Consider the following 23,026-nt stretch of genomic DNA (forward strand, 5'->3'; position numbering starts at 1 on the left):
TCTTCCTTTCCACTTGTTTTTTTTCCTTCTGTCTTGTTGAATAAATTTGTTTATTCATTTAACAAATATTAATTAAATGCTTACTAAACACCGTGCACTGTTTTAGGATCTTGGCATATATTAATGAGCACTTCTTCATAGAACTTATATAGGAACAGAGCGATACAGACAATAAACAAAACTAATCTATAAACTGTAGTATTTAAAGTCTAAGAAGAAATAAAACAGTAGAGTTTAGGAAGTGAGGTGTTAGGAGGGTTCAGTTTTAAAAAGGGTAGTCAGGAGAGGCTTCACTGGGAAGATAACAGCCTTGAAGGAAGTGAGGGAACAAGCCTCATGCGTGTTATGGGCTGAATTGTGCCTCCTCCACTTCCAAATTCATATGAAGTCTGTACCCCCAGTACCTTAGAATGTAACCATATTTGGAGATAAGAAGGCCTTTAACTCAATTCCCATTTGCCCTCAGAATACTTGCAGAAGGCCCTTGTGGTTGCAGCATTTACCCAAAGATAACTTGCAGAGTACAGTCTTTACCTTATTCCCAAAGTTTGCCACAAAATGACTCACTTTTATTACTGTTTTTGCATTGATAGTCTTTGGAAACAAGTGACATTTGATGAATCCGATTTTTTAGTAGTGATATTTCCATTTACAAACTATAGTAATTCTCGATCACTGAAAATGTCAAATCCTAGAAAATGTAGCATTCCAACAAGTGATGTTAACATCGTTCTCTAGCAGTTGTTAGCCAAAGATCCATTTGATGAATCCAATTTATGTATACGTTTCTGTTACATTAGGATTAGAGATAAGTTCTGTTTAGAAATAACTCCAAAAACAGTTTTTGTATTTTATCTTCACATTGAAAACCAGTCCGATTTGCTTCAGCTTTAAAGAATGAGTTTATATAAAATTAAATTAATGCTGGCAGCAAGAGGCACTTTTTCTTTTTCTAAATGGGAAATGGGTTAAAAAGGTGATTAAGTGAAATGACACCTAATAAGTGTTATGATCTGATCTATGGGAAACAAGAAGACCAGTGAAAAATGTTTTGTACAGGAAAGACTGAGTTATTGGGTTAAATACAGCTGATAAGATGCAGATTGAGAATTGTCCTTTGAATTCAGCAATGGTGGCCTCAGCAAGACCAGTTTGTGAGCATGAAAGCCAGACTAGTGTGTTTGAGAAGAAACGAAGATAAGGAGTTTAGAACACTGGAGTTTTGATGTTCTTGCAGGAAAAGGGAAATGTGGAAAATGAAGGTGGAAGTGGGGCTTTTTGTTTTGCTTTTGGATGAAAGCAATTACAGCATATTTGTGACAGTATCTTTTAAAATTCTTAAAAGAGTTTTCACTGGGCAATAGTTTCCCAGTTACAACCTGCCAATTAGTCTCAGCTTTGTTGCTATTCTTTGAATACACTGCTTGCCGATGCATATTCTTAAACCACAACTCTTATCCTTTTATTCACCTGCTCAAAAATCTTCAGGGTGTATTACTTGCTGTATAAAGTTCCAGCTGAACATTCAAATATTCTCGTTTTGCCTTTTGCAGTTTTCTCTCTTCCGTGAAGCCCTATATGAGGCACAAAGCCTGCCAGATCAGGGTCAGAGGCTTAAAGTTATGCACATAACTGGTTCTGTGACTTTAGACTAATTACCTAGGTGCACCGTGCTTAGGCCCCTTCCCCTTTATAACAACGAGGCGAGCGAGTCGGGTAGACTGGGTCACCTGTAGCTAGCTCACTAGCATCTCTTAACAAGCTGTACTTCTCAGCACCCTAGGGGCCACACGCAGGATTGTTTCCTGAATCCACCATCCCTCTTCTACTTCTAGGGCCACATAGCTTGTGTAGTCACTTATATTTCTTGCTCCGCTTTCCAAACAGATCAAGCTTTACGAGAGCCATGGCGGTAGCTCCTTTAAGGTCGGCTGCCTCTCTACCACACGGAACTCGACTCTTGCTCTTCCTCTCACTAGGGACTGTCCTCTCCACAGTCAGAATTTGCCACGTATTAAGTGCTGCTTCCAACCAATCAGGAAGAAATTATCCCAGACCTTTGAGGAGCATCCGCTTCCATCAATGATCTTCAAATCTTCTCCAGTGCCTCACTTCGAGAGGCGAAGCCAACCACGGCAATGGCCAATCTGCTTCGGAGGCAGGTTTTTCGGAACTGTAGAGCCCACCAATCAGGTAAGACAGCTGCGGGGGAGGGGGAAGGGGGATGGGGGAGTTTCTCATTGGTAAACACTTCCGGAAAAGGGCCGGGCTTCAAGGTAGAACAATACAATTTGATTGGTAGGCGTGATGTTGACAACTGGGGAAAGTCCACCTTCTCTAACAGAACCAGGCTGGGTCCCCAGAGTGGCGGTGGCTGCAGCCAATCGGAGAGCAGACGCGCGGAAAGTTTGCTCAATGGGTGATGTCCGAGGGAGGCTGTCACTCAGGCGGCGGCGGCTGAGGCCGAGCTGAGACGTGGCTGTAGAAACGCGGCTGGCTGTTCAGGCTGTGAGTGCGGCGGCTTGGGTCCCCTGCGCGTCTTCGCCCTAGTCCGGAACTTGGAGCGGCGGGAGAAGCGGGCGCCGGCGGCTGCACCTCCATGACTGCGCGCTGGGCTGGCCGCTGATGGAACGCGCCACCCGTCCGGGGCCGCTGGCGCGGGCGCTGCTGCTGCCGCTGCTGCTGGGGCTCGCGGCGCGAACTGTGGCCGCTGGGCGCGCCCGCGACCTCCCCGCACGGTCGGCGGAGGCTGCGTTCGGCCTGGGGGCCGCGGCCGCTCCCACTTCGGCCGTGCGAGTGCCGGCAGCTGGGGCTGTGGCTGCGGCCGAGGTGACGGTTGAGGACGCCGAGGTGTTGCCAGTGGCTTCAGGCGAGCAGGAGCCGCGGGAGCCGGAACCTGACAAAGAGGCTGAGCTACGGCCGCGTGGAAGGTGAGGGGCGCGGGCGGAGCGCCGGGGCCGCGGACCCCGGAGGTGATTTGTTTAAGCTCGCGCGCCGCGAAGGACCCAGGGACCGGGGACCCCTTCTGCGGCTTCTTGCCAGCGTTGGACAGCTGGTGACCTAGGCGCGAGCGCGGGGTTGCCTTCCGGCCCCTCGGGCCAGCGACGGGCCTCGCTCCGCTCCCGGTGAGAGCGGCATTCTGGAAGGTGTCTTGGGGATGCTCTCAGAATGGAGCGCAGAGGTGGGAAAGAAACGTCACTTTTCGTCTTTGATTGTTTTCGGGCTTTATTTATATTCCAAGGAACTTTACACCCCATTCCTCCCTTTTTTTTCTTTCATGTATCACTTCTTGTCTGTACTGGTGCTAGGGAAATGACTTCGCAGAGAGATTTCTACGTCTCCCTTTAACCACAATCTTGTAGTGCCCCAGGCCAGAGTTTATTTCAGTACGTCTCAAGTGTTGCGGAATATCCGCATCAGAGTCACTCGGGAATGCTGTTTAACTATACAGTTTTCTAGGCCCCATCCCAAATTTACTGAATCAGACTTTCTCCGGGTGAGAACTTGGAATCTGCACGTTAACTAGCACACCAGACAGTTCTTGAACACACTAAAGTTTAAGAACTATGGGTAGATCTTTGAATTTTGGCAGTTTTGCTAATGTAAAGGATTAACCATATAAACATTTAATATAGAGCTGTCTTGGTTGAGTTGGTTAACCTTAAAAATCAAGATACATGTTTTAAAGCACTTTTCAAAGTAGGGACACAAATGTAAGGAATTGTAATGGTAAAGTATTTTGCAAACAGTTATCTTAGAACGTCCGGGAAGAAAGTGATATCTTATTTAACATTATAAAGGGAGCATTAGGTGAATTAAACCACAGAGGGCTAGAATGTGAATTACAAAGTATTGTAAGCTTATAATGTAGCATTTACTATATCATAACAAATAGATTTAATTTCTAGTTAAATATCAGAACCTTGATGTATATACCTAGAGATCACTATAAATAGGATAAATACTAAAGTAGCAAATATTTAAAGTAGCAAATATTTAAAGTAGCAAATATTTGACGAAATTTTCATAAGTTTTGCTAATGAAAACATTCCTGGAAGAGTGGTTTGTTTATCTTAGAGAAACTTCTGAAGCACCTGCTTAAAGTAAGTTACATGAAGTAAGATGTTTCATTTTTCTTAGAATACAAATCCTCTGCAGTAGGTACTTATTGACACTTATAAAGGGTTTTAAGATGCCATGGGGTTACAGAGGGTAGGCAGATAATCCTTGTCTTCCCAGAGGAGCGTGAAGTCTAGCAGTGAGGGTTAAGCGAAGAGCTCCATAATGACATTATAGAGCAGAAGCAGTGCAAATCAAATGCTGACAGTGTTTCAGGGTTTTTGTGGTCACCAGTAAGTGGGATCCAGGGATTAAGGTAGGTGAAGATAAGCAAAAGCTGTGGCAGAATAAATTAGTTCCTGAAAAGTGGGTAGAATTGTAATGGGTAGGCATGGGACTTGAGGAAACAGAAAAAGGCACAGAAGTTGGAAAGTGTGTTTAGAGAACATTTTGTTTGTGTACATCTGTGTGTGTTTATGTACATCTGTGTGTGTGTGCACGCATGTGCATGAGGCCTGTGTATACATGAGAGACACAGAAATATATACAGGTATGCTGGGCAGGTGATGAGCCTAGAAAGATGAGCCTAGAAAAATAGGTTGAAGCCATATTGTGTGTATATATCCTTATACCAGTAGCATGATCATCACTTGGGTACATGTTAGAAATCCAAAATCAGGCACCACCCAGACATACTGAATAAGTATCTCTGTTTTAAGATCACCATGTGCTTCACAGGCCCATTACAGCTTAAGAAGTGATGTGTAGAGTATCTCAAATGCCAGGTTTGATAAAGTTTGTGCTTAAGGAATATTTGTTTAGCAATACTATGTACTGAAAAACTTGAGATAAGGATACCACAAGGAGAGTGTTGTAGCAGTTCAGGTAATAGGTTTCCTGTTCAGTGGATATAGATATAGGCTGTATTTGAGGTAGAATCTTGGTTCCTAGCAAATGAATCATTCCTCCTCTCTTGGCACTTTCATGCAAAGATTGAGACTGGTCAAAAGGTGAGAGCACACATGGGAAAACTGAGATGTAGGTGAGCAGGGAAGAAAAGACAAGGGGTTTGGTGATGGACATGGTGACTTGGAGGTCTAGGCAGGACATCGAGAGGGAGGTGTTTGGTAGGCAGGTGGGAATGAGTGACTGAAATTGGAGAACAGGGTGAATAGTTGAAGCTCTGAGGCGGCTCATGGTAAATCCTTAGGAAATGCCTTATATTTTGGAGAAGATAATCCAACAAAGGAGATAAGCAATACAGATGGCTAGGTTGGAGAGGTAGTGTGAAGACTGAGAAAAATGAAGGATTTGGTGATGAGCACAATTAAAGAGTTTAAGTAAAACAATAGAGAGAGTGCTCAGATAGCAAGAGAAAGGTTAAGGATCCATCTTTTTCAGCCCCACACCTTCCTTCCCTCACTGCTAGACCTGTGTGGGAGGCAAATTTTAGGACTTTGGACCGCTGATCTTACTTATACACTCAGAGTATAGAGCCTATATAGACAGGTTAAAAAATAAAAGAATGAAGAAGATAGTGAAGGTAGTTGGAGAAGATCTACTTCTTTCTCAGAAACAAGGTGAAAATGCAAGAATTTTGCATGGCGGAGAGTAAGTGATCTTTGGCAATCAGAATTGACTGGGAAGAGATAGGCCCAGGTTTAGGGATCTGCCTTGTAACTAAAGATAGTGTGGAAAGTTTGAGAAACCTTAGGTAAGTAAATTGATCACGTCAACAGGAGATAAATATGCAATGTTTATAAAACTTTTTGTAAATGCTTTTAAAAAAATTCAGAATATGAATTCCATAATAATAGACCAACATCCTGTTTGTTTCAAGAAGGAAGATTAGGGGAACAGATTTGAATTAACCAAGCATTTATTACAAACAGCTGTGAAGAATTATGGTCCTTGCAAAACTTTTTAAGGGAGCTAGGGAATTAATATCTTCATTTTTGCATGTTTTCTTTTGATGCCCAAGAAGCAATATGAGACTTGATAATTATTTTTTTTCTCATGATGACATTTTCATTGGCTTAATTCTACATGCTTACTCTGCATCTCAAGCATGTGAATGAATAAACCATTTTTTTTTTAAAGTAACCAAAATAAATAAACATTACTCAGCCATAAGAAAAGATGTAATAATGCTATTTGCGACATGGATGGATTTCGAGATAATCATGCTAAGCAAAATGAGCTAGACAGAAAAAGTTGAAAACCACATGATATCACTTAAGTGTGGGATATAAACCTAAAAGCAACAAACAGGGCAAACAGACTCGTGGACATGGACAATAGATTAGTGGTTACCAGAGTGGAGGGGGGAGAGGAGAAGAGGGAGGTAGACGGGATAAAGGGGGTCAAACATGTGGTGACAGAAAGAAGTCTAACTATGGAAGGTGAACACTGTTAAATTGTACACCTGAAACTTACTGAATATCATTAAACAATGTCACTAAAAAATAAATTAAAAAAATAAAATAAGTAGCCAAAATAGATGTGTTTTTCTAATAGCAGTTTTGTTAGTGCCGCTTCTGTTAAATATATTTAGTTGACATTTAAATGGGATGGTTACTATAGAAAGTTGGGAAGGAAGTCGAAATCTCACCTCATTTTAGGTTTTATATAAGTTAGCATAATTGATGAGTTACCAGTTTTCTGACTCTAACACAAGTAACAATTTAGGATGTTATTTGCAGTCCTTGTGATAGGATGAACATCTTCATATTGAATACATCTGACGCTTTCAGAAGTTATAAAGAGCAGTTTTATCTTAATCACACTAGTTTGTAAGGTATTTGTTTTCTTTTCCTCTGCCTCTAATTCCCTTGTAACAAAAGCATTACTGAATTTGATATTCATCTATGATGTTTCATGAATTTGTGCACCTATAAACTGATTTTTTCAGCAGGAGGATTTAATGAGATAACACAAAAACTCAGCAAATGTAAGATGAATTAATTCCTCTTTGTTTTTCTCTCCATCCTTTTACAAACTGATTCGCTGTGAATCAGTGGTACAGAAATCTGGTCTTCCTCGGGTTTTCGGATTCACAATCATGCTTTTAAAAAATATATGACTATTGAAAAATAGAATCTCAGAATAGTGTTGAAAGGGAATTTAGTCATGTTTCTAACACTGCTCACTTTTCTGACTTCTGACTTTTAAAGTTGACTAAAACTCACATTTAAAGAATTTGTGCATAACTTACAAGGCAAGTAGTAAGCCAAAATAAACATACTTTAGATCTTTCTGTCTACAATTGTATTTTTAGCTGAATTGACACCTGAATTCTAGATATGCTATGTGACAAGATTGAGGGAACTGTGTAATTTGAACTCAGCAGCCTTTATACAGTAAGTCATTTTGCAAAAGGGAACTTGTCTTTATCAGCTGCTGTGAGCTGTAGTTTGGACGTAGCTCTTCATTCTCTAAATACTGCCTGGAAACGCTTTTTTTTTGGTGAGGAACTGCATGTATATTTTTGTTACAAAATGATTCAAAATACAAAGATGAAAACTTGTAGGTTACAGAATAAATGCGAGGCAAGGCCATTACTTTAATTTTTTTCACCCTGTTCTATGTATACATAACCATTTTGATTAAAAATGTTTCATAGCATAAAGGAGAAAAAGTGCTTTCAGAAATATTTTAATCTGGTAGGAAAAGGACACCTATCATGACACTATCATGTCATCTACAATATTGAAAATTTAGGTTGCATTTCTTTAAGGTCTATTTGATAAGTCAAGGTTCTAAAATATAGTTGGTAACTTTTGACATTATATTTCTTTTGATTTGGGGCATGGCTAGTCTTGTGATATGTTTAAATAAAGTTTCGATCTGAAGATTTACTTAGTAGGTGGGGACTGAAAAGTAAAGTCCAATTAGTACAAGTTTGTTTTTGAATGAGAACATGTGCTTCCGAATTGATCGAGAGCATATGTTTAAGGAGGGGATTCTTGGCTACATCATAAAAAGCAGATTTAACCAAATTTTTAATTTTGTAGAGTTTCTCCCCCCCGAAAGGAAATGTGAACCTTTAAAATAAGCAGTTGTTAATATAGAAATTATTCAATTGATATATTATTCTCTTTTTGCCAGCTTCTCTTTCACATGGGAAGTTTCTACAGGCAGTAAGGACTGTTAACATGACTGTGATGAAGGAATTCAGAGTTCAATAATCTTCATTGTAAATAGGCAGATAGATATTCTGGGTAACTTAAATCAGAGCAAACAGATTTTTTAAATTGGGTGTTCATTATGGAATAAGGTCATTTTTGCTCAGTCGAGGGCATAATCTGGGCAATAACAGGATATTTGGGGTCCTGATATTTCTGGAAGGAGTAAAACCTGCACATTATAGTACTATAGTAGTTGCCATTTATGTAAACTTACAGTTAACAGAATGATAGAATTCGTGTTAGAAAACCTAAATCCATGCTTCACAAATTTTGTTCAAAACCTCTTATTTGGTGTGTGACTTTAGGCAAGTTACATATTTTTACATCTTTCTATTTTTTGTTTTTATTTTATTCGAGTAATAGTGTCTGTCCTAGCAAGACTTACTGATTCAACAAACATTAATTACATTTATTAGGGGTTAAACACTATTAGGTGCTGAAGGTAGCTAAATGGACCACTGGGCTTGCCCTTGAACCCTCGGTCTGACAGGGGGATATTTGTGTTAAAGAATTAGCTATACTAGAATGGAAAATAAGTGACAAGAATAGTATGAGAGTGAAAAGAATGTCAAATGAGCAAGTCCTTCAATGTTAAGTGTCAAGGACAGTCTAGGCAACAAGAATGAGTCAGGGCGCAGAGTAGTGGTTCCCAGGCCAGGACTTTTGGACCTCTATGGACCAGCAAAAGTAAAAATGGGCATACTTGAGATATCAGTATTTTTTTAAATAATTTAATGGAAATTGGACATTCATTGAGGAGAAGGCTAATTTTTAAAAAGTCAAATTTCTTTGCTTTGAACTAGAATTATATCAAATTTAATATAGTAATTTTAGCTCATTCTTTCTAGAAATCTTGAATATTTTGATTTATACTTAAATATTTTCCCTAGAGATGGGGGAATTCATTAGAAGTGGTGTTTATTGGGCAAATGAAATCATTTATGATGTGAGACAAAAAAATAAATTAACAGGGGAACTTTGTTGAAAAGATTTGAAGTGTGTGCGTGTGTGGCCACTGTGGTGAGGGATTATGCCAAATTATGAAAGTCTTTACATGCCATATGAAGCAGTTTTGCCTTTATTTGGTGAGCATAAGGAGCATCAGAAGTGTGTCACATCTCTTTCTTAGAAACAAAACTGTTGGAAATACAGAAAGGAAAGAGACCAGAGACATGGAAATATATCAGAAAGGCTTTTGCAGGTGTTCTGATGAGAAATGAGAATCTATTCTAGGACAAGAGCAGTAGTGGTAATGAAGAAGGAAAAGATTTGAAAGAACCTTCAGTAATAGAATCAAGAGTACACGACTGTTGTCCAAACGCACAGTATGAAGGAGAAATTAGAGTTGATGTCTGATTTAAATGTTAAGTGACAGGGTGGATGGAGAAATATGTAGAGAGAAATCGAGTTTTCTGTAAGCTTTGAGGTGAATAACAGGAATGTCCTGCTGAAAATGTGGTACCAGGGTTGGAAGAGAGATGAATTGTAAATACCCTATAGATTCGGAGCTGTCATATTACAGATCAAGGTGAAGCTGTGGGCTTTGGCGAAAGCTAGACTCTGTGACCTACTCGTTAGTGGTTGAGAGCTGTAAGAGTGATAGGTGAGGATGGGGTGGCAGGGACAGGTCTTGCAGAAGCCAGGGAAGGAGGAATGACCCGCATGAGGGGCCAGCCATTGTTTTAGCTGCTGCTGTGAGGACAAAGTCGTTTTGGACAAACCCTTAGGAAGGAGCAAGTCATTGACAACCTTTCTTGCGAGGAGCTTCAAAGACTCCGGTATTGGTGAATGAACAGTGCTTGTTGTTCGGTCATCCAAACAAATACCTTTGTAAACTAAAGCAAAGTGTAAGTGAGAGAAAGAAGATTCAAGAGTGTTTCCTGATAGAGTTGATCAATAGGCCTTCTTCATTCAGGTAATACATTATTATTTTTTTTACTCTTTGAGGTAAATCAGTGTTGTCAAATTGGCCTTATCTTGAGACTCACCTGGGGTACTTGGTAAGCTGCATTCTCGCAAGCCCTGCTGTGGGATGGGACCTTTATGGGTTTTTAACAAGCATTCCAGATTATTTCTTTGATAAGGTGTATTTGAGTTATGTCTTGCACACAGGCTTACTTCAGAGGTTTTGTGGGTTAGGTTCCAGACCACCATAACAAAGTGGATATTACAATAAAGCAAGTTGTAATTTTTTTGCTAGTGAGGGGTCTTGCCTTCAATTTGTAAAAAAATGTAGTATCTGTGAAGCGCAATAAAAGGAGGTGTGTCTGTAATTTACCTAGGAAAAAGCAAGTTGAATGAAAAATCCATGAGATGAATAAGAGCAGAGCCTTGGAGTATACCCCAAATGGTAGGCTTTCAGTGAAAGAATAGTTAGGTATTAAACTCCAAATTATTTATTAAAATGTTCTTACGTGCATATAATAAATTGTAATACATATACATATAATACATTGTAATAAATAGAATACCTAGACTAATAAATGAACAGTGGTGGTTCTGAATTTTAAAAAAATAGTATCTGAAGTGTTCCAATGGTCTTAATTTTTCATGGGTTAACACACTGTTTGCTTATACTAAGTTTTATGTGAACTAGATTTTTTTTTTTATTCAACCAATTATTTGTGGTTAATGATTATTAAACAGAAGAATTAGACATTTATACAGTGGAGCTGGGAAAGGGTTAACTTGGCTCTGAATGAACCCTGGATCTCTGAAATTAGATTCTATTGCTTTTATTTGTAAAGTGACACATTTAAGATAAGAATTTTATGACCTTCATTATAAAATAACTTTCTTACTCGAGGCATCTTTCTCTTCCTCTCCCAGTAGATTTCTTTAGAAAGCAAGATAATATGTGGGGAAGTAAGTTGAGTTTCCTTTCTTTTGGTTTGTTGTTTAAAATTGCTAGAGTTTATGGTGTGGCAAAATTTTTTATTTTCACAAAATGGACTAAGGGTTACCACTTGAAAAATTCAAAGTGAGAATTGATGTGTAGTTTGGGAACTAAATTAATAATTGTATTTATTAATTTGATAAGTTCATTCATTTGTTAAATTTTTGAAAGGTTGCAAATGAGTTTACTTGAACTGTTTTGGTCAACTCTTAGATTTACTTTGAACTCATATACATTGTGTATCAAGTGAGATAGAAAAAATAAAAGTTGTATTTATCCTAACCAGGAACATAAATATATGTACTCGGAATTTGCATTATCTCTGAAGCAGACAAATATACCTAGCAAATTCCTTGAACACCTGTACAGCACATTCCTTCATTCAACAAAAGTTTACTGAGAGTGTGTTATGTATATGGGGATTGTGTTCCAGACAGAAGGAACAGTAGCTGCAAAGTTCCTTTGGGAAAATCATGCATGATGTGTTTAAGGAATTGGTGGAGTCAGTATGAAGGGATTGACTTTGGAAACGTAGACTTTGAGAAGCCTCTTAGACAATCTAAACCTGGTAGGCAGTCAGATATGTAAGTCTAGAGTTTAGGGAGAGTCCTGGAACTAGAGAGAAAAATTTGAGATTTGCCAGTGTATAGATGATATTTTAAGCTATGAGACTGGATGAAACCAACAAAAAAAGTATGTGTAGGTAGAGAATATTTTAAGAGATAGGAGAAATGAGGAGGAACCAGAAAATGCAACTGAGAAGGCATAGGATGGAAGAAAAAAATCATGGGAGTTTAGTGTCTTGGAACCACGTGAAGAGTGTGTTTTATGGAGGGCAAGAGAAGTAGCTGCTCAGGTGCTGTTAGATGGTCAAGTGAACCAAGACCTGACCACAGGATTTTTAAATGTGAAGATCATTGGTGACTCCAATAAGAACCTTTTCAGTGGGAGTGGTAGAGGCACAAACGTGACTGGAAATAGTTCAAGACAAGGGGAGGAGAGGATTTGGAGTATATAACAACTCTTTCAAGGAATTTTGTTCTAAAGTGAGCAAGGAATAAATTGGAAGCTGGAGGGAGAAGAGTGGTTGATTCTGTTTAATCTTGATTGGTTTTTAAGTTTGGGGAAATAATAGCAGATTTGAATACCGAGGGGAATGCTCTTGTAGAGAGGGACTATTGTAAGAGCAAGAGGAGAGATCTGCAGGAGTGAGTCCTGATGTGTGCGTGAGGGAGAGATCTGTCTAAGTGGAAGTGTTGGTGGTGAATGGGAATGTGGACTTCACCTGCAGTAACAGGGCAAAAGGGAGACTACATGGGTCCATCCAGGTGCTGATAAATAGATGTGATGGTGGGCAACAATCTCATTTGATTGTTTGTTTTTCTCAGAGAAATAGGTAGCATAGTCCCTGAGATGCATGAGCTTGGAAGAGCTGGTGTCAGAAATTTGTGGAGAAGGGTGAAGTGAATAGTTAACCCAGGACATCGAATGAGTGGATAGACTAGGGAAGTGTTATACGATTGTTTAGCATCATTAATGCCGTTTTGAGGTTGGCGGTTGTAGTGAGACCATTCAGCATGGCTATGTTTTTCTTCAGCTGTATTCAACTGCACAGTTGCAAGAATAAGGCAAGACAGAAAGTTAAATTTAATCAGGATTGGAGTTCCGCCAGTGACATGTGAGAGAAGGTGAAAGGAAGGAGGTGCTTAAAATGAAGGACTGTGGAATCGAAACTGAATGAGAAAGAAGTGAAGGCACAGTGGTAGTAAAGGTCAGGGTAAAGGTGATAGGATCAATGGCTTTTAGGTTCTGGTGGGGTCAGAGGTTTGTTTGCAGTCAGGGAAGCAAAGTGAGCTGGAAAGAAGGGTTGGCGGCTGGGGTCGGGGGATGCTTAAAATTTTAGTGGGACAGGGGAGTTGTGATTTGTAATGACAAGGGCTAGGGTCTTGACCATGGAGGTGGCTGAGGCAAGGTAGTCAGATCATGAAAACCCAAAGAATTTAATAATAACAGTAAACTAGGAGCTAAAATCCTCAAGGAATGGGGCTAGTGACCCAAGGATAAGTAGACAATTACTAGGAGGGGTAATAGATGGAACCATCTGATCCTGAGAACTTTAGAGAGGACAGAAAGAACGAGGTCTAGGGAGCACACCTACCCTGTCACTAGGCCCGCTGGTCAAGGTTATGGAGAAAACAATTCTCACTGCTTCTGAAGCAATGGCCTCAAGAAGAGTCAGATTTCTGTTAGAGTAGGAAGGAAAGTGAACATTCACGGAAGACTTCAGGAGTTGGGAAAAGGTAGAAGAGGACAGAGCAGGGACTGTTGAGTTCTGGGTAGGGATTAGAGTGTGGGAATAAAGGGAAACCTAGGAATCTGGGACTTTTCATAAGTGACATAAACAGTTAAAGGACATAGTACAATTTTTTTGGAAGGCTAAAGACAGTGGTGGCAAGACAGTAAGTGATGTAAGGAGACGGACCCCTCTTCTCTCCTATAGATAGAGGCCTGGGGAGGGGTATATGGAGCAAGTGCTCAATATCTTAGATGCCTTTTACACTTTGTCCTATTTTTATTTTTATTCACTTATTTACTTTAATATTTAAATTTACAGATCATTAGTGATTATCAGCACTTTAGATGGGCGAATTGCTGCTTTGGATCCTGAAAATCATGGTAAAAAGCAGTGGGATTTGGACGTGGGATCTGGTTCCTTGGTTTCATCCAGCCTTAGCAAACCAGAGGTAAGAATTTTTTATTTGTTGACTGGAAAACTAGTTATAATGAGGAATTGCTGATATTAATAGTATGTTTTTGCTTATAGAGCTGAGACTCAGGGCCTCATTGCCTAGGTGTGAGACCTGTGTTCCTCTTATGGCCCCTTAGGGCAATTACTTTTCTGTTCCTCAGATTCCCTCCTATAGTGAAGTAGGTAATATTGCCTACTTCCTAGTATTATTTGGGGGCATTCAGTTATTTAATCATATTAAAGAGCGACTGAGGATACTCTGTTGTATCAGTATAGCTAATGTGAGCTATAACATTGTTTGTTATTATCACTAATAATAAAGAGTTCCAGAATAATAAAACAAATGTAAGTAACTGTGTTTTAATAGTTAGAAATACATGCTGCAAAACCTCATAAATGATTTTCTACATTTTTCCTCAAGTGTACACACTTATTATAAGAATAATTCATCTGAAATTTTCTTGAAATGTGGTTTTAGACAAATTTGATTATTTGCAGAAAAGAGACTTTGCTTCCAAAACTACTCTGATGCATGACTCCAGCACTTGGGCAGGTGACTTAGCCCCTCAGAGCTTTAGTATCTTCATCAGGAAAGTTAGGACACTGCCTGCCTTGATGAAGTTAGGGGAGCAGGTAGATGAGGGAAGTTTATTTTCTTTACCTTTAGTCTTGACCCTGATGGATTAAGTCTCTCTCCTTTTCTGGAGCTTTATTCTCTTGTTTAAATCATTTAAAGTAAGTCCCTCTTTTGAGTTGTGATTGCCAACATGGAAACAGTCACCTGTTTTCCAGAAGGCTTTCAGCTTCTACCTTATTAAGTTGCTTCTGTGGGACACTCTATAAGGCACTCTGATATTCTGTTACCATAAGTCTTTCCCTTTCAAAAAGCTTCTCTTCTGGTTTGAAAAGGTGAAACTTAACATGAGGGGCTTGAGAATGATCTGATTAGTGGTGACTGAATTTTCTGATGAGAAAACTACTAAGTGATCCACCTGCTCTCCAGTAAACCTAGCCTGGATTTTTTTCTGGAGCACCCATGTAGGTACTTAGGGAGATGGCACTGCCTAGCCTCCACATCTGCTGTGTGCTAAGCCCTGACTAAACCTTCAGAGGGCCTACTGTTCGTTTGTCAGACAGTACACTGAGAAGAGTGAACTTCTGTTGTATTGTGAATTATTAATACAAATAGCAATTTGATCATAAATTACATTAAAAAATTTGAATCAGGTATACTATTCACACAATTACTACTCGAGCTAAACATTCATTTATTTGTATTTTGTGGGGATTATACTCGGGCATGCATGTTTTGCTTTATTTTTAAACTAGACATAAAAGACGATCAGCAAAATCAGAAGACTGTAAGCTGTTTATATCTGAGGTAATATTACAGTATGTTGTAGTGGTGCAAAGCATGTGTGTGTTTGCAAACTAAAATATATACATGTACAAATGATAAATTGCATGGGATGACATATAGAATGCAAATAGTTCTAATAACCTGAGTGCCATTGAGTGTGTTTAAATTATAAGTAGCTAATCATACTTGAAGGTTTTCTTGTAACTAGCAATTATATTAGCTGGGATTTTAAATTAATTTTTAAAAAATTTCAGTATCGTTGGTATACAATATTATATTAGTTTCAGGTGTACAATATAGTGATTCAGCATTTTTATACCTTACAATGTGACCACCCCTCTAATTCTAGTAATCATCTGTCACTGAAAACTTACCACAATATTACCGACTATATTACGCTTCACCTTTTTCACTTATTCCCTACTCCCTTGGCCAGCTGGTAACCATTCTTTGATCTGTTTCTATAAGTCTGTGTTTATTTTGTTGTGTTTGCTCATTGTTTATTTGTTTTTAAGATTCCACATATAAGTGAAACCATACAGTATTTGTCTTTTTCTGTCTGACTCATTTCACTTAGCATAATACCTTCTAGGTCCATATATATTGTTGCAAATGGCAAGATTTCATCTTTTATTGCTGAGTAATATTTCATTGTATATATGTACCACATCTTTATCCAATTATCTATCAATAGACACCTATGTTGCTTCCATATCTTGGCTATTGTAAATAATGCTGCAATGAACATAAGAGTATATATATCTTTTTGAATTAGTGTTTTTATTTTCTTTGGATAAGTGTCTAGAAGTAGAATTAATGGATCATGTGGTAGATCTATCTTTACTTTTTTGAGGAATCTCTAGACTTTGCATAGTGGCTGCACCAATTTGCAGTCCCACCAACAGTGCAACAGGGTCCCTTTTCTCCACATCCTCACCAACACGTGTTATTTGTTGACTTTTTGATAATAGCCATTCTGACAGGTGTGAAATGATATCTCACTGTGGTTTTGATTTCCATTTCCCTGATGATTAGTGATGTTGAGCATCTTTTCATATATCTGTTGACCATCTGTTTGACCTCTTTAGAGAAATATCTCATGTCCTCTGTTCATTTTTTGACCAGATTGTTTGTTTTTTTGTTATTGAGTTGTATGAGTTCCTTATGTGTTTTAGGTATCAGTCGCTAATCTGATGTATCATTTGCAAATACATTCTCTCATTCAGTAGATTGTCTTTGTTATGGTTTTCTTCACTGTGCAGAAGTTATTTAGTTCGATGAAGTCCCATCTGTTTAATTTTGCTTTTTATTTCCCTTGCTCAAGAGGACATATCCAAAAAGATATTACTCAGACTGATGTCAAATAGTTTACTACTTTTATTTTCTTCCATGAGTTTTATGGTTTCAAATCTTACATTTAAGTCTTTAATTTATTTTGAGTTTATTTTTGCATATAGTCTAAGAGAGTGATCCAGTTTCATTTTTTTTTTTTTTTTTGCATGTATCTGTCCAGTTTCCCCAACTGGAAAAAAATTGAAGAGACTGTCATTTTTCCATTGCATATTTTTGCCTCCTTTGTCATAGATTAATTGACCACATTAAGCTAGGGTTTATTTGGGGGCTCTCTATTGTGTTCCATCGATCTATGTGTCTGTTTTTATGCTAGTACCATCCCGTTTTATTATAGCTTTGTAGAATAGTTTGAAATCAGGGAGCATGATGCTTCCAACTTTGTTCTTTCTCAAAATCCCTTTGGCTATTTGTGGTCTTTGTGAGTCCATATAAATTTTAATATTGTTTGTTTTAGTTCTGAGAAGAATGCCATTGGTGTTTTGATAGGGATCACATTGAATCTGTAGATTGCTTTGGATAATATGGTCATTTTAACAATATTAAACCTTTCAGTCATGAGCACGGTATATCCTTCCATTTATTCGTGTGCTCTTCCCTTTTTTCTTCAGTGTCTTATATTTCTCAGTACGGATCTTTGATCTCCTTGGTTAAATTTATTCTAAGTATTTTACCTTTTTTTTGATGCAGTTATAACTGGGATTGTTTTCTTAATTTCTCCTGCTGTTCATTCATTATTAGTGTATAGAAATGCGACAGATTTCTGTATATTAATTTTGTATCCTACTACTTTACTGAATTCATTTATTCTATTTTTTTTGATGGATTCTTTTGGCTGTTCTATATAACTATCAAGTCATCTGCAAATAGTGGCAGTTTTACTTCTTCCTTTCCAATTTGGTTGCTTTTCCTTTTTTTTTTTTTGGTCTGATTGCTGTCCTTTGGACTTCCCATATTATCTTAAATAACAATGGTAAAAGTGGGCATCCTTGTATTGTTCCTGATCTTAGAGGAAAATCTTTCAACTTTTCACTATTGTATATATTAACTGTAGACTTGTCATATATAACCTTTATAATGTTGAGACAGGTTTCTCATATACTTAATTTATTGAGAATTTTTGTCATAAATTGATATTGAATTTTGTCAAATGCTTTTTCTGCATCTGTTGAGATGATAAATATTTTGATTCTTCGTTTTGTTGATATGATGAATGACATTAATTGTTTTGCAGATGTTGAACCACCCTTGCATCCTCAGTATAAATCCTGCTTGGTTATGGTGTACAATCATTTTAATTTATTGTTGAATTCAGTTTGCTGGTATTTTGTTGAGAGTTTTTGCATCTATGTTTATCAGGGATATTGGCCTGTGATATTCTCTTTTGGTAGTGTCTTTGATTTTGGTATCGGTGTAATTCTGGTCTTATAGAATGAGTTTGGAAGCATTCCTTCCTCTTCAATTTTTGGAAATTTGAGAAATGTAGGTATTAATTCTTCTTTAAAAGTATAGTAGAATTCCCCTGTGATACTGTCTGGTCTTGGGCTTTTTTCGTTGGGAGTTTTTTAAATTACTCCTTTAATTTCATTGCTAGTAACCAGTTTCTTCTTCCTGGTTTAGTCTTGGAAGGTTATATGTTTATAGAAATTTATCAATTTCTTCTAGATTGTCTAGTTCATTGACAATTAATTGTACATAGTATTCTTTAGTGATCCTTTGTATTTCTGTGGTATCAGTTGTAATCTCTCCTCTTCCATTTCTGATTTTATTTGTTTGAGCTCTCTTATTTCCTTGAGAGTCTTACTAGAGGTTTATCAATTTTATTTATCCCTTTAAGGAACCAACTCTTAGTTTCATTGTTCTTTTCTATTGTTTTCTAGTCTCTCTTTTGTTTATTTCCACTCTGATCTTTATTAATTACTTCTTTCAACTTACTTTGGGTTTTGTTTGTTCTTCTTTTTCTAGTTCCTATAGGTGTTAAGTTGAATTGTTTACTTGTGATTTTTCTTGCTTCTTGAGGTAGGCATGCATAAGCTATAATCTGTCCTCTTAGAACTGCTTTTGCTGCATTCCATAAAATCTTAAAGGTGTGCTCACATTTTCATTTGTCTTAAGATAGTTTATTTCCTGTTTGATTTCTTCTTTGATCCATTGGTTGTATAGTAGCATGTTGTTTAATCTCCATGTATTTGTGTTTTTGTCCAATTTTTTCCTGTAGTTGATTTCTAGTTTCATCAAAATATGCTTGATATAATTTCACTCTTCTTGAATTAATTGAGGCTTGTTTTGTGACCTAACATGTGTATCCTGGAAAATATTTTATGTGCACTTAGAAAAATGTGTATGAAATGTTTTATAAATGTCTATTAAGTCAAACTGCTCCAATGTGGCATTTAAGGCCATTATTTCCTTATTAATTTTGTCTGGATGATCCATCCATTGAGGTAAATGGAGTATTAAAGTACCAACTCTTATGTTAGTGCTAATTTCTGCCTCTATGTCTATTAATATTTGCTTTGTGTACTTGGATGCTCCTGTGTTGGGTGCGTAAATATTTATGAATGTCATATCCTCTTGAATTGACACCTTTATCATTATGTAATGCCCTTTGTCTCTCATTAAAGTCTTCGTTTTAATGTCTTATTTTGTCAGATATGATAATTGCTGCCCCATTTCTTTTAATTTCTATTGCATGGAATATCTTTTTTCATCTCTTTGCTTTTTTTTTGTGTATGTATTTTTATCTAAAGCGAGTCTCTTGTAGGCAACATATAGATGGTTCTTGTTTTTTTAATCCATTCTGCCACCCTATGTCTTTTGATTGAAGCATTTATCCATTTATATTTAAAGTAATTATTGATGGGTATGTGTTTATTGACATTTTTAAAATTGTTTTTTGGTTGTTTTTATTGTTCTCTTCCTTTTTCACTTGATCGCTTTCCTTTTGATTTGCTGGTTTTCTTCGGATTCCTTTTTATTTTTCGTGTGTTTTCTGTATGTTTTTGGTTACCATGAGGTTCATATATATCTATAGTAATCTATTTTAAGTTTATAGACATTTAAGTTCAAGTGCATTCTAATAGCACTACATTTTTACTTCCTTCTTCACTTTGTTTTTGATGTCATGTTTTATATCATTTTGTTTTGTGTATCCCCTATTTATTATAGTTATGTTCAGTTTTGCTACTTTCGTCTTTTAACCTTGATATTAGCTTTTTAAGTGGTTAATTCACTATTTATTATATATTTCCCTTTACCAGTGAGATTTTTTTTATTTCCTATATTTTCTTACTTCTGGTTATGGCCTAATCCTTTCTGCACAAAGAAGACCCTTTAATATTTCTTGTAAAGCCAGTTCAGTGTTGTGAACTCCTTTAGTTTTTGCTTGTCTGGGAAACTCTTTATCTCTTCTTCAATTTTGAATGTAACATTGCTGCATACAGTATTCTAGGTTGTAGATTCTTTTCTTTCAGCACTTTAAATGTTTCCTGCCACTCCATTTTGACCTGTAAAGTTGCTCCTGAGAAATCAGCCCATAGCCTTATGGGATTTTCCTTGTAAGTGACTTATTCTTTCCTTCTTACTGCCTTCCAGATAGTTTCTTTATCCTTAACTTTTATTGTTTTAATTATAATATACCTTAGTGTAGGCCTCTTTGGGTTCACCTTGTTTGGAACCCTCTTTGCTTCCTGGACCTGGATGTCTGTTTCCTTCCCCAGATTAGGATGTTTTCAACCATTATTTCTTCAAATATACTTTCTGCCCTTTTCCCTCTCTTTTCTTCTGAAATCCCTATAATGCTAATTATCCCAGAGGTCCTTTAATACTCTCCTCATTTTTTTAAACTTTTTTTTCATTTTGCTGTTCTGATTCAGTCATTTTCACTATTCTGTCTTTCAGGTAGCTGATCTCTTATGTATTAACTAATCTACTAGCAGTTCCTTGTAATATATTCTTCAGTCATTGTAGTCTTCATTTCTGATTGGTTCTTTATTACATTTTCTAGCTCCTTATTGAAGTGCTCTGTGAGTTCCTCTATTCTACTCTCAAGTTTGTTGAGCATCTGTATGACCATTTCTTTGAATTATTTATCATGCAATTACTTATCTTTGTTTCATTAGAGTTTTTCTCTGTTTTTGTTATTTTTTAAAATTTTCTCGTTCCTTCATTCGGGGCATATTCTTCTGTCTCCCATTTTGTTTGGCATTTTGTGTTTGTTAAGGTAGCTCTCTCTCCCCGTCTTCAAAAAGTGGCCTCTGTGTAGACTATACACTGGATGGTTTTGGCAGGCCAGTGATAGTTGGAGCAGGCACGTGCGATGCTTGGTGTGTTGTCTGGCCTGAAGGTGTGGGGCCCATGTGGGGCCGCCTGGTATGTGCACCCTTTCTTGTCCTTCTGGTCTAAGCAGGTCTGCCTAGAGCACTTGGCATACTTTAATTGTCTGTTGCCTGAGCTGGGTCTGGATGGGGCTTCTCTGAATGTGTGCATCGTACCACCCTACTAGCTATACACTTTCTCTAGATGGGGCAGCCCTGTGTGCATGCACTGTTGCACTTTGCTAGTTCTGCACCCTCTCCATGCAGGAGAGCTCTGCATGCACACAGCCCAGTGGATGCACACCACAGCACCTTGTCGTATTCACTGGATCAGTCTAAGGTGGAGGGGCCCCATGTGTGTGCCGTGCCAGCCTACTGTTCCTGTTGGATCTAGTTTTCTGGTGGGGTGTCTGGGGACACGCTACAGCAGCCTTGCAGGTTGGCCAGAGAAGCTGGATAGAGCTTACACCCACTATCCCCGTGCAGGGGAAATGTAAACAATGGTTACTCACCAGTTTCTCCTGGCCTGGAGAGTACCCTCAGCTCCCGGAGAGCTCTCATGGCTCTCCACCTTTCTCTATGCCATTTGTCTATGGCATTTGTCTCTCTCTGTCATTTGTTGTGCAAAAGCTGTTCAATTGGCTCTCTGTTTTCTCTCAGGAGGAGTTTCTCTAAACATAGGTGTACATTCGATGTGTTCTTGGGAGGAAGTGAGCTCAGTGTCCTCTACTGCCAACATCTTAAACCTGCCACCATATTAGCCACAGTTCAGTTTTCTCATTGTCACTAGTCCTTACCATTTTCTGTGGTTTATCAGTGCTCTCTTGTTTTAAATATTCTTTCTACCCATCCCCAACCCTAGATCCTCTGGATAGGACACATTGAAATGTTGAATTGCTAGCATGTTCAAAAAGTTTCAAAGTCACCTTTGTGCAACTAATGAAAAGCTTACTGGCCAGCTAGCATCCATGCAGGAGAAGAATCCTATGACCCCTTTGCATTATCTAGACTTAAATTTTCTACTTTATAGAAAAAAATAGAAAATCTAAAGGTATTGAGCCATCTATGATAACATGATAGGTTTACTACATTTTATTGTTTCCCCGAGTACATGGGACCATTTCTTGGGATTACGTGTTCACTGTGTAGATATATTAATGACAGGAGCATTGCTCCCACCATTATAATACACATGTGATGTACTCTACATACAGTGTTCATAGTTTGTAAGCAATGTAATCCTCATAGTGATCCTCCTGAGTTTGATATGTTGGTCTCATTTCGTAGAAAAGGAAACAGAAGCTCAGAGAAATCATTTGCTTGAAGTCATAAACTGACTAGATGATAAAGCTGAGATTGAACCAAGGCTGGCCTGACTGTATCCAGGAATCAGATGCCATCAAATACATGAAACACCCAAATAAATTATCTGGAGGCATTTTTGAACTTTGTGCTACATTTAAGGATTCTTTTTAAAATTAAACACAAATTCATTAAAAATAACCATCATGTGCCTATCTCATTGCCTCCTGGCCTGCTCTTATGTTGTCCTTAACCTTTTCTGATAGAAAAGGCATATAAAATAGTGTATTATGTTGCTTTAGTGGTAGTTGGATTATGTCAATGAAAAAATAAGTTCCCAGAGGATAAGAGATTTGTGGTTCTATTAAAAACAAGTGTTTCGCATTATATTTAGAATGAATTGTATATTGCAGGAAGGTTGAGGTGCCCTGGGACACAGATCTGATTTGTTGGTCTTTCCTCTTAAATAGGTATTCACAAACTTCCTCAAAAGAATACTGATATAAACCAAGCTAAAACTGAGTGTGTGTATTAGAATAAATGATGAACCTAAGTTGTACTGTTAGCTTTAACAGATGTGCCCTAGGTTCTAAGCCTAAAATTTTTGATAGTAGCTAAGAATTTTGTTTTTAATTTTCAGAAGGATCACGTGAGATGAAACGAGATTTGCTTTCCTTTGATAATTTATATGCAGATTCAACTTCATAAAAGCACTAAGGAGATTTGGCTGTGGTTCCTCATTGTCTTAAAATTTTATTTTGTTTTGTAACATACTAGCATAGCTTTTCTTTGGGGTCTTTGGGTGGC

At 37.8% G+C, this 23,026-nt stretch overlaps 1 protein-coding gene across 2 annotated transcripts in view; it reads left to right on the forward strand.

The window, feature by feature from the left end:
* Positions 1-2,321: 2,321 nt before the first annotated feature.
* EIF2AK3 (eukaryotic translation initiation factor 2 alpha kinase 3) overlaps positions 2,322-23,026 on the forward strand; it is a 69,341-nt gene continuing 48,636 nt past the window's right edge. The window contains exons 1-2 of one of the 2 annotated variants that reach the window (XM_016147834.2): positions 2,322-2,930; positions 13,757-13,886. In XM_016147834.2, coding sequence (XP_016003320.1) covers positions 2,626-2,930; positions 13,757-13,886 — 435 coding nt within the window. In that variant the 5' untranslated portion in view covers positions 2,322-2,625. The remainder of the gene's footprint in view (positions 2,931-13,756; positions 13,887-23,026) is intronic. The other variant, XM_036224345.1, reaches the window with a different exon arrangement.

This window comes from Rousettus aegyptiacus, unplaced genomic scaffold (genome assembly GCF_014176215.1).
Source record: "Rousettus aegyptiacus isolate mRouAeg1 unplaced genomic scaffold, mRouAeg1.p scaffold_m13_p_7, whole genome shotgun sequence".
In the NCBI taxonomy this organism is placed as follows: domain Eukaryota; kingdom Metazoa; phylum Chordata; class Mammalia; order Chiroptera; family Pteropodidae; genus Rousettus; species Rousettus aegyptiacus.